The sequence below is a fragment of the Balaenoptera acutorostrata genome, chromosome 12 (genome assembly GCF_949987535.1).
Source record: "Balaenoptera acutorostrata chromosome 12, mBalAcu1.1, whole genome shotgun sequence".
Lineage (NCBI taxonomy): Eukaryota > Metazoa > Chordata > Mammalia > Artiodactyla > Balaenopteridae > Balaenoptera > Balaenoptera acutorostrata.
Genome location: NC_080075.1, coordinates 10437216 through 10448140, shown reverse-complemented (window position 1 = coordinate 10448140; position 10925 = coordinate 10437216). Strand labels below are relative to the sequence as shown.

The window sequence follows — 10925 nt, the reverse complement described above, 5'->3', positions numbered from 1 at the left end:
AGAGATGGCAAGGGATGGTCAGACCTCAAAGATTTTATAGTCCAGCTCAGGGTTTGCAGCCCCTCCCAGTCCAGCCTGCTGGCTCCAGGGCAGTTGTGTTCTGGGGCTGGGAGGTCTCAACACCGGCTCCTCCTCGTAGTTTTAGCCACAGATGAACTGCTGGATGAACCATTCCAGCTTTTCCTGATTGTCCCCGCTGGCAAAGGTGCGGGACAGGTGGAGCATGGGGCCTGCAGGGCTGGGCGTCTGCTGCAGCACCTGGGCCACACAGAAGGGCTCTGAGCGCTCACCACGGGGGCTGGGCCCCTCCCCTGGAAAACTGCAGTGAGACCTGTGGCCCCTTAAGCCTCAGTGTTTGAGGGCAAACGCTGCCTCTCAAAACCCCCAGGGCCCCACCCGGGAGCAGAATGAGCCAGGGGTTTGGGAGACTGAGAGGGGCAGGAAAACTGTCCTACCTGCTCCAACTACTGTCACCACACCTATTCGTGGGAGACCCTGGGTAAATCCCAGGGTGGGTACAGCTAGGCTCCCCTGAGCAGCTCTTTCAGGGTATGGGAGTGGGAGGCAGGGGGACAGGAGGGCAGAGAGACCGGCCCCTCTCACCCCCAGGTCTCTGAAGGTCCAGACGGCACTGATGGCGAGATTTGGGTCCACACACTCTGGAGGAAAGAGAAGTGAAGGCTACGGAAGGGAGCCCCAGGGCCCAGCTCCTCTCCTGCTCTTGTCTAAGGAAGGGACAACCGAAGATTAGGGCTCAAGCTGGACCCAAAGGCCCTCTCTGGACTCCTCAGCCGGCCTTCCTGGAGTTGGGCTTTCGCTGCCCACTAGGGGGCGGCAGCCACCAGCAAAACTTCCCCGCCTCCCAGGGCCTGGGCTGGCTGCTCGGGACTCACTCACCGAAGAACCCTTCCTCCTGGGCAGTGGCCTCTAAGAACCGGAACAGCTGCTCTGCGTAGCCCGACTCTGTGGGAGAGAGAGGTCTGAGGCCTGGGGCCCCACGCAGCAGGGCTCCCACCCTGAGCGCTCAGCTTCTCCTCAGGACGGCCGCGCGGGCCTCACCAGTGTCTGGCAGCTGGCCCTGGTGGAGGAAGGTGGCAGCCTGCGCAAAAGCCTTGAGCAGCGGGCTGAGCAGGCGGCAGAGGAAGAGGAAGAAGTCAGGGCAGCGGGACTGCTGGCTGAGCTGGAGGGGGACAGGCCAGGGTGAGGGCAGCTCCCGCTGCCTCCCTACAGCCCCCTCCCCTGATGGCTTCTCCCAGCGCACCCTGAAGTACCGGCCCTCAGCCTCCTCGAAGTCGTCGCTGTCACTGTCGGTAAAGTCCCCACTTGGTTTCCACAGCAGTTTCGCGCTCAGACGCTGCCGCCCGGTGTCACAGGCTGGCCGGGAGCCTGGGGTCTGAGGGCCGTGGGAGCCATTGGTCACTGTCAGGCTGGCCAAGGTTCAGCCCCGAGGCCCCCAGACTGGGCGCATGGCCAGCCAGGGAGGTGAAACCAGCACACGCAGACCTGGGGAGCCCAGGAGGATGCCCCAGGCCACGCCAGACCATCACAGCTGTGGAGCCAACTTGTGGGGTGAGAGGAAGTGAGCACCCACCCTCAAGGGCCACAGCCCGTGTGGACAAGAAAGGTGGAGGGCGGGGCTTATGCAGAAAACCTCAGGTGCATTTGTCCAATCCTGTCACTATAGCTACACACGGGCCCAGGGCAGACGTGGTCTGACAAGTCCCAGGGCGGAGAGTGGCGAGGTGGGGACCAGGCTTCTCTCTCTGCTAGGCCAGGGGCTGTACGCACGCACCCCCCCCCCCCCCACCCCACACACACACACACATGCCAGAGGAGGAGCCCGGGCCGCTGTCACTCCGGGGGAGGCTGAAGGAGGCCAGACCCAGGCAGGGGCTTTGTCTCCAGCTGCCCTTCCTACCTCCTCGGCAACTAGGAGCCCACACTGGATGAGGCGGTCCAGCACCTCCTGACAATAGCAGTAGGAAGACTGGCAGGGCTGGGGAGAAAGAGGCATCCGTGTGGCCTCAGGAGAGCCAGGCAGGGGCCCGGCCAGAGACAGAGACCAGACCTACTGCCGCAGGACATCTTAGGGTCAGGGCTCGGGCAAGCGTGGGCCCCCTCCTACAGCCAAGAAGGGGAGGCCCAGGACCGAGCTGGGCTGGTGGGAGAGGCCTGACCTGCAGCAGCAGCAGGTCCTGCGGCAGCAAGTGCATCAGCAGCAGGATCTGGTGGTACAGCTGGTTCTGGCTCAGCAGCTCGATGCCCTGCAGCTCCCAGGGTCCCTCAGGCGGCACCCTGCCTGCCAGCAGCGCCCGCACGGCACAGGCTGGGGGAGGAGGGGCCGGACGTGAGGAAGGAAGCCATTCCCCTCACCCCTACACACATCCCACCCATCCCAGGCCCTAGGGACTCACCACCCACGGCCTCGCTCAGGAAGGCGGGCAGCAGCTCAGAGCTCAGGTGTGCCAGGTGCGTGAGGCCTGGGCCGGGCCGCAGAACCACCAGCAAGTCCCCCTGCTGGACGCGCAGCAGGGCCACGTGCGGCCGCAGCAGGCTCAGCGCGTGCTGCACCAGGCACTGCAGCTGCCCTGAGAAGCCCACGTCAAAGCCACGCAGCAGCGTCTCCTCTGTCAGCCAGGAGAACTCCCCCAGGAGCTGCGACAGGCACACGCCCTGGTGGGCAGTGAGGGGCTCAGTGGAGGGCCACGCCTCCTCCCCCAGGCCCCCACCCCGCCGTGCCCTACCTTCTGGTGCTTGAACAGCAGCAGCGTTGCCATGATGGCCGTGCTCATCACCGCCGAGCTCGCCGTGCTGGCTAGGGCCAGGGGTGCGGGGATGCCGCTCAGGGGCGGAGGCCCGGCAGCCCGGGCCCTCCGTCACCAGGCAAGCCTTCCCAGTCAAGCACACACCTCCCCGGCAGCAGCCACGTACACACCCCCATACGACTCCACCCCTGGGAAGGCTTGGTCTTCGGGTGCCACCCTCCCCAGTGGAGAAGTGGCATGTATCAAATACATGCTGAGAGCCAGGCTGGGAGCTCAGGGACCTTCCCTGCCTCTTGCAAGTCTACTACCCACCAACCCACAGTCTCTGCCACAGAAGGGACATTTGAGAAGATGGTGATAACAGTGCTGTTAAGAGCCCCCTCTGTGCCAAGCACTGTTACGTCCCTTACATACACTGTTCAGTTCAGCTGATGTCATCTCAAGAGAGTGAAGTGATGCACCTGAGGCCAGGCTGGGCGGCCGCCTGTGTGCTCTCACTTAGTGGCCCCATCACGTTCTCCCTGACTGACCCCCTCCTCAGGGGCAGGGGAAGGTGTTCCACTCTTCTTCACATGTCCCAAGTGGGCCATGCAAGAGGGGGCAGGTACAGAAACCCACCTGGAAAGGAGGGCCCTGACGAGTGGCCAACTCTGAGAACAGTGTTCAGGAGCCTCCCTCAAAGGCCAGACCGAGGTTCCCCTCACCATTCAGGACGTGACGGCTCAGCCTCCTGACCAACAGCTGGTCCTCCTCCTTGAGGGCCAGAAGGGGCCCAGTTACTGGGGTCCACTCCTGCTCCTTCTCAGTGTCGGGGACGACGGTACTGGGATAGAGACACAGATCACAAGATGAAGGGACCAAACCTAAAAACAATCATGGGGGAGCCCAGAGCTTTCTCAAAGGTGAGGGTGTTTCCCATCCCCGAAGGAGGTGGCTTGTGTAACCCTAGTCCTTTCCAGGCCTGTGTGCCGTAACCCGCACTCAACTTACAGGCAAGGAGGGGTGCCTGGCATGGTTTGAGATGACCCAAAGTTATTTGGTGGGGGAAGGCTGGAGCTGGTGCTGTGTTTGTGGTTCTGGGGGGACAGGGTGCCAGCTCACAAGCCAGGGCCTAAGAGCTGCCTGCCTTGCCCCTGAGACCCTCATCTTCCTCTGCCCTTACCATTGGCCCAGCACGATGGGCTGCAGCAGCTGCTCCAGGGTCTGCCTGCTGCCCCAGCAGCTTCTGGCGTTGATGATGTATTCCTGCCCAGGACAAGGCTCTTAGGTGGTCTGCCCTGGCCCACCAGGACACCTGCATACAGCCCATCTGAAGTAGGTAATGCTATCCCTGAAGTGGCCTTGAGGGCCAGGCCGCCAGAAGCCCTAGACAGACCCCAGGTACTCCCAGCCTTGCCCAATGGGGTCCATACGTGCAGGGAGAAGGGCTGGGCCAGATGCACACGGACGCAGGCTCGGCGGCTGCAGCCCCAGCCTCGCAGGCTCCGCAGGACAGCCAGAGCTCCGGTCCACAGCCCCAGTGGGGCCGAGGCCTGCAGGGAGAAAGGGGCTAGGGGAGCCGGCTTGCCTGGGGCACGCTTTCTGCTCAAATTCAACTTGGGCCCAAACTGGTATATGACCATGACCTCTCCAAGCTCATTTTCTCACCTGTGAAACAGGAGAAATCCCTCCCTAGCAAGGTCTTTTGAGTATGAAATGAGAGGATGACTGTAACAGCCTTAGCAGGTGCCACAGGATAACGACCGTAGGGCTGAAATTCCTTTGCACTCCCCCCTTAGCCAAGCCCTGAGGGGAACTCAGCCACAGACACAATATTGTGCCTCCTCTCTGGAGACGGTGTCCACTTGGGTACCCAGGGCAGGAGGGGCTCACGTGGTATGTGTCACGGGGTGCATCTGGAACCAGGTCGTAGGAGATGGCCACTGGCACCAGCATAGCATCTGGGACGACGCCCACCTGGACCACCTGCACCACCAGTCCCAGCCAGGTCTGACCCAGGGCTGACAGCCGAGGCCCCTGAGCCCCAGGGGGCTCCTCCAGGAAGATGAGCAGGGGCTGCCCGCTGACCAGCAGCTGCTCCACAGCCTGGAAGTGGGTGGGGGGAGGCAGGTGTCAAAGCCAGAACGGCAACAGGCCCCCGTACCCTGGCCTGGCCCCATAAACAACCACTGGGCACAGCACTCACCGCATGGACTACAGCCCTTGCAAGGACCCCCTCAGAGCTGTCCAGGGAGAGGCTGGCCTCGGGGGGCAGGAAAAGTCCCCCAAGTTTCTTCAGCAGAGCTCTGGGGGGCACAGGGCAGATGAGGGAAGGCGCTCAGGAGATGGGACCAAGCAGGAGGCTAGTGAGAGCCTTGGTCCACACAGGGCCAGCCGGGGTCCTGCCTGAACACTCTGAGGCCAGGCATGGCCCTAGAGCCCACAGCTGACCCTCCATCTGAGCCCCAGAGGCTGGGGTGGCACAAAGTTGAGAGCAGAGGGGCCAGGAAGAGGGCCTCCAGGGAGCTGCTGCCAGAATACCGCCTGACATCCCCACACACCCCTGTCCCGGCCTGGGGACCTCTCCCTTGTATGTCTAAGGGCACAAGACTTTTACCTGAGGATGGGGGAACAGGTGCGGGGATCCCAAGCCACACGGAGCACGCCCAGGCCCTGGGAGAGCAGCACAAAGGGCAATAGGATCCCATCCAGGAGTGACTTGTGGGTAGAGAGGAGGACGAGCGGCGAGCCCTGCTCCAGGGAGAGCCAAAGGGAAGTGCCAATCCGCCCCCCACCCTGAAGATGCAGGGAGCCGAAACCTAGCGCCTCCAGACCCAGGGCAGCCCCAGAGGGAGGGAGGGAGGGTTCAGCTGAGCATTCTTCCTCTGAGCACATCTCCCAAAAGCAGAGGAGCTCTGTCAACAGCTTTTAAGGTAATGCATTGACGTAATGGTTGTTAAGACCATGATGAAAAGCCGTTAGAGGAAGTCTCGTGGGAGCAGGACCGTGAGACACAAAGAGAAGGTCGTCAAAGAGCACTGGATTTTTCCCACCAGCTGATGGGGCTGGTCCCGACTCAGGGCTTGGCCTAGCCTCTGCTCCTCTGTCCCCGCCATCCCATCCCCGTCCCAATGGAGGGTGGGCCTTACTGCCTGGGCGGCCTTGTGGACCATCTTCATCTGGCCCTTGTGCAGCTGTACGTTCAGGAAGAAGCAGTTCAGGATCCGCAGCAGTGCCCAGCTGAACAGCCTGGAGAGCAGCGCCCAGTCTTAGGCATGGCAGGGCGCGGCCCACGAGGCAGCCCACAGCAGCCCAGAGGGCCGGCCAGAACTCCTCTACAGTGGGCACTACTACTGTCCCCACTTTACAGAAGAGGAAAGTGAGGTTCAGAGAGGTCACAGAAGCTGCTGGGTGAGAGAGAAAGCTAAGTGCGGTGCTGGGACTAGCAGGCGGGCCTCACAGCAGAGCCCGCGCCGGCAAGTGCTGCCGTCTCCCAACACAACCTCATGGCGCAGCTGCCTCCTATCAGCCTCCGAGCATCTCCCTGCCTCCATTTACCCCAAAGGAGACCACAGAACCAAGACTCTCTCCAGGCATAACCCGGCCTTGTCTCTGCAAACTGCTGGGAAAAGTGAACTAAAAAGGGAGGAGTTAGTGATACAAGAAGGAAAGGGGATAACTGAAGGGGCAAAATCTCTGGGGAGGGGTTGTCCAGAGGCCCAATGTGGGGACTGGCTTTAGATGAGGACAGAAGCGTAGACGCAGGCAGCATGGAGATGTGCGGGACACACAGCATGTCCTCATCTGATGGCTTCTATTTCTCCATGAAGCATGAGGCGGTTGGTCAACAGTGGGTAAGTTAGAGAAGGAGCAGTCTAGACTGGAGCCTTGGAGAGTGCAGTGTGCCCCTCTGAGAATCACACTTATAAAGGAAACAGGTCCACCCAGTGTGTGTTTCTCTGGTGACATTTGGCTGCTTAGGTGCAGAGAAGGCAGGCAGCTGGGTTCAAACACAGCCGGGTTGTGCCCAGTGACTCCTTCACAAGGGCACTTTCGTCACAAGGAGCCCTGGAATCGAAGCTAGGCCTGGAGGGCAGGAAAGACAGGAGGGGGGCTGATGGCTGGTGTAAAGGTGCTCAGGTCAAGGGACTGGAAGTCTCGAAAAAGCCAAAGAATTGTCACATGGAGGGCTGGTCGTAGGTCACCAACAACCTCTACTTCCTGTCCTTGCTCAGTTGACCTCTTAGCACTTTCAACACAGCCGAGCCCGACATGTGCAGCCCTGTGCCCTCCTTCCCTCAATGACTCACGCATCCCCCGGCTTGAAGCATCATCTATGTGCTAAAGCTCTGCAAATACATGTTCCTGGCCCCAACCTCTCTTCTGAGCTCCAGACTCATATATATATAAGCAGCTGCCTCAGTGTCTCCACCAGCATGTCAGGTATCAGAAACTCTTTATGTCCAAAACACCTTTTGTGGGCCAAACTCGCTCCTCCCCAAGCCTGCCCCCTCCCCTCCAACCACACCACCAGGTGCTCAGCCAGAAACCCAGCTCTCCTGCAGCTTCCCCTTCCGCCCTCACTGCTCCCACTGCAACCCTCCAATCCATCAGCGAGTCCTGATAATTTCATACTGGTCTCTCCATCTGTCTTCCCAAGTTCTACTGTCACACCCATCCCCCATCATTACGTCTCACCTGGACTAACAAAACAGCTTCCCCAGATGACCTGTTCTCTACTCTTGACCTCAATTAATCTTGTTGTCATTTTCTGCTTAAAACCTTTCCATTGGTTTTCACTGCACTTGGAAGTCAAATCCAAACTTCTTGCATGGCCCTGCATATCTGGTCCCTTCTACCTCTCAGTTTTGTCTCCAACAACTCTCTCCCTCACTTGCCAGCTTCCGACCACATCAGCTACTTGAGCAAACCTGGCCCTTTCCTGCAGCCATAGCTCATGCTCTTCCCTCTGGTAGAACTGTTCCCTCACATCCTCACCTCCCCAAGCCTGGCTCCTTTCCCCCTTTTGTCCCTGGCTTACAAGTCCCTTCCTCCCCTGCAGGTATTCTCAGTCCTAGCCCTTGTTCTGTCCTTCTTGCAGGCGTGTGCATCTCTCCTCACTCTAACCCGAGCATCCCTCCATTTCCCCAGAAGAGTGCCCTGCATCTAAGGAGCTCACACCTGTGCAGGACAGATGAGGGAGCAGGTAGTGACAGCAGGATAAATGTGGGAGGGAAGAGGAGAGCCTGTAAGATGGAGGAACCAGCCACCTCCTGTCTCTCTCCACAGGAACCTGACCTGGGGAAAGGTGGAAGGATAGAGGAGATACTGGAGTCTAGGTCTCAACCAGGGGCTCCTGAGGTGACCCCCAAGCCCCAACCCCCAGGATAGATACACACCACCAGGCCAGCAGTGGTGAGAACGTGGGCTGGAACCTGGGGGCTGGCTCAGATCAAAGCCCCTCCCCCTTATCCAACTGGTCCCACTAAGAAGGCAGCTGTCTTCAAAAGGTCTCACAGTGTCCAGATCAGGGGCTTACTCAGACTGGTAAATTTACCACCCAGCTCCCCAGGAGGGGAGTCTAGTCTTTACCCAAGCCCAGCCAATGCTCTCTCCCAAAGGGCAGAGGCCCCAGCCCAAAGCACCCTTCAGCACAGAGTTACCTGATCAGAACGGGGCGGGGTGGGGCCTGCATGTGGCCCAAGATGCGCTGTATATCTCTCTTCACGTGGCTGGGCACCTGGCCTGCCCCAGCCCCTCCTGGGGCCCTCCCAGGGATGACATTCTGAACCCTGTGGTGTGGGAGGCAGTGGTGTCAGGCTGGAGCAGGCCTAAGTTCACTTCCCTCAGCCCCACAGAAGCCCCAGGGCACAGCCTCCAGTCTTCACCCGCCATCTTTAAGGAAGGGCCCCAGACCAAGCTAACACTCTAGAAACCAGCCCTTTCAATCAGCCCTGCCTACAGCCTTTGTCATCCCTTCAAGGATCCCAGAAGTTCCAGCCAGACCCCAGTCCCTGCCTCCTCACCCAGCGCTTTCCACGATCTTCTGTGGGGCATCCTGGCAGGGGGGTATGTGCTGCTCCAGTGACCACAAGAAATAGCAGAGCCTCCGAACCAGCCAGCCCCGAAACCTGGGCACAGCCCCCGAGCAGGGGGTAGATCTGTCAGAGGGCCCGCCCCTGACGAGGGCCCACAGAGGGCATTCCATCAGGAAGGGATCACCCTAGCCCCAGGGACTGGGAACACCTGAGTTTGGCTTATCATGGAGCAGGAAGAGGAAGCACCTGCCCGTCTGTGGCCTATTCCTACCCTCTCCCCAGCGAGCAGGGTACAGGTTCAGGGCCTGAAAGCTCACAGAAGGAACTGCAGGAAAGCTCCAAGCCTGCCTGTCCCCACCTGTGGGTTGGGAGCAGAGGAAGGAAGAAAATGATACCACAAAGCAGGGCCCCAGCAGCCCTGCACCCAAGGGCCCTGCCCACCACCCTGCCCCACCCCCAGCTCTGACTACCTGGTGTTCTCCTCCTTCACCAGGATCACATTGCAGAAGCCTAGATCCATTATGCTTCTGTGGAAGAGGGACTCCTGCCCAAGAAGGGCAGGGACAGCATGTCCTTGGGGGGGCCTTTGCAAACCGGCAAAGGAAAGCCCCTGCTCTGTCTTCTGTGGTCTTTGCCTGACGGACTATCGAGTTTACCAGGAGACAGGATTATAGCACAGCAGTTCCCAAAAGATGTTTGACCCCAGATCCTGAAGCTCACTTAGGAAAGAGGGTTCCATGGTCAAAATGGAAGGGCTGCATCCTCTGTAGGATCACCCTCTTGGAGAACAGTGTATTAAAGTCTCTGAGAAGTTCTCTCATCAACAGCAGAGAACATGTAGCCTAAATCCCCACCAGAACCCTGGGTCCCATCAGCACCAGCACGTGGCACGGACACACAAGCATGTGCTGAGTGCTCACTGACTCTGAGTGGGCAGTGTCCCTAAAACTGAACAACAGGACTCATGCAGGCATAGTCAGACCCCAGCCCTCTGGCCACGCTCTACGCCTCCTCTCAAGCCCCTTTACACTTCCCCACCCAACTCTCCCAGGCCTGGGAGCCAGGAGCCAGCCCCAGACCAACAACCAACCAATACTAGTGCGCCCATTCCGTGAAAGACAGCAGAGGCTGGTGCAGGGGAGGGCTGAGGTTGGGAGACATAAAGGAAGCTGCTTCCCAAAGCCGCGGGAGCCATGGCTCCCAGAACCAAGCTTCACAAGGTAGGGCCTGGCTCTACCATCACTCACCCAGCTCTTGGGGGTGCAGGTCTGGCAGCAGCGACCCACAAAGGGGCGGTACTTCCCCAAGAATGGGGTGACAGCCTCCAGCTTCATCCCAAAACCTGAGGACCACAGGCTGGTCTGGAAAAGGGCCACAGGGAGAGATGAGAGGACTCAATGTCCTTGGCAGAGGGAGGGAGGCTCCAGGAGTGAGGGGCACAGGACGGGAGGTGGGAGGGCAGAGGGTGTTCTGGGAATGGGAAAGGCTACACTACCTCCCGACCATTCTGGCTGCTTCTCTGCTGGGTTTGGAGTCTGGCTTCCAACATGGTGTCCACGGGGTCTATAACATCTGGGAACCAGCCACCTCTGCCTCTCTCTCTCTCCAGAGGAACCTGACCTGGGGAGAGGAAGAAGGATGGAGGAGGTACTGGAATCCGGGCCACAACCAGGGGTTCCTGGAGTGAGCCCCACCCCGCCACCCCAGGACAGACAGACAACACCCAGGCCGGCAGTGGTGAGAACCAGGGCTGGAATCTGGGGGCTGGCTCAGATCAAAGCTCTCCCCCCCAACATCCGACTGGTCCCACCAAGGAGCCAACTATCCTCAAAAGGTCTCAGAGTGTTCAGATCAGGGCTCCCTCAGGCTAACATGAAGGAGATTGTTTGTCTCACCATCCACACCCACCCTGCCATCTCACGGCACAGATGGGCCTGTACTAGAGACTCAGACCCTTTCTGTGCACAGGGAAGGAACAAGGCTGGCCTGGCAGGAAGGAGGCGTGAGACTGCCAAAGAGGAACAGGACCACTGTCACGAGACCACCAGGTCCTGCTCAGATGGTCTTCCCCTCGGCACCAGAAGACAGCCCTTTATCCACTGAATCATTACAGTAATGTGGGCCTGGGGTACTAGATGGGGGA

General features: G+C 59.8%; 1 protein-coding gene across 4 annotated transcripts; it reads right to left on the bottom strand.

The window, feature by feature from the left end:
- Window positions 1-47: 47 nt before the first annotated feature.
- On the bottom strand, window positions 48-10334 carry GPAT2 (glycerol-3-phosphate acyltransferase 2, mitochondrial). 4 transcript variants are annotated; one of them, XM_057558416.1, is made up of 21 exons: window positions 10278-10334; window positions 10030-10143; window positions 9253-9326; window positions 8771-8875; window positions 8408-8536; window positions 5894-5993; window positions 5362-5495; window positions 4951-5050; window positions 4638-4850; window positions 4178-4297; window positions 3928-4010; window positions 3470-3588; window positions 2745-2815; window positions 2415-2655; window positions 2178-2326; window positions 1919-1996; window positions 1262-1393; window positions 1060-1180; window positions 898-963; window positions 604-659; window positions 48-258 (listed from the first exon to the last, which is right to left on the bottom strand). In XM_057558416.1, exons 1-21 carry the CDS (start codon window positions 10329-10331, stop codon window positions 142-144), a joined length of 2376 nt encoding a protein of 791 aa, XP_057414399.1. In that variant the 5' UTR covers window positions 10332-10334; the 3' UTR covers window positions 48-141. The 4 variants fall into 4 exon arrangements, with proteins under 4 accessions (XP_057414399.1, XP_057414396.1, XP_057414397.1 ...); XM_057558413.1 differs by lacking the exon at window positions 48-258 and having other exon boundaries at window positions 500-659; window positions 1272-1393; window positions 2415-2673; window positions 10278-10331; XM_057558414.1 differs by lacking the exons at window positions 48-258; window positions 1060-1180; window positions 1262-1393 and having other exon boundaries at window positions 500-659; window positions 10278-10331.
- Between the last annotated feature and the right edge of the window lie 591 nt (window positions 10335-10925).

Coding starts and splice junctions, on each gene's coding strand:
- GPAT2 (XM_057558416.1), bottom strand. CDS start 10,331: ATGTTGGAAGCCAGACTCCAAACCCAGCAGAGAAGCAGCCAGAATGGT. Junction 9,327..10,029: donor CCTGCACCCCCAAGAGCTGG/GTGAGTGATGGT, acceptor CTTCTTGGGCAG/GAGTCCCTCTTCCACAGAAG. Junction 2,327..2,414: donor CCTGAGCGAGGCCGTGGGTG/GTGAGTCCCTAG, acceptor CTCCTCCCCCAG/CCTGTGCCGTGCGGGCGCTG.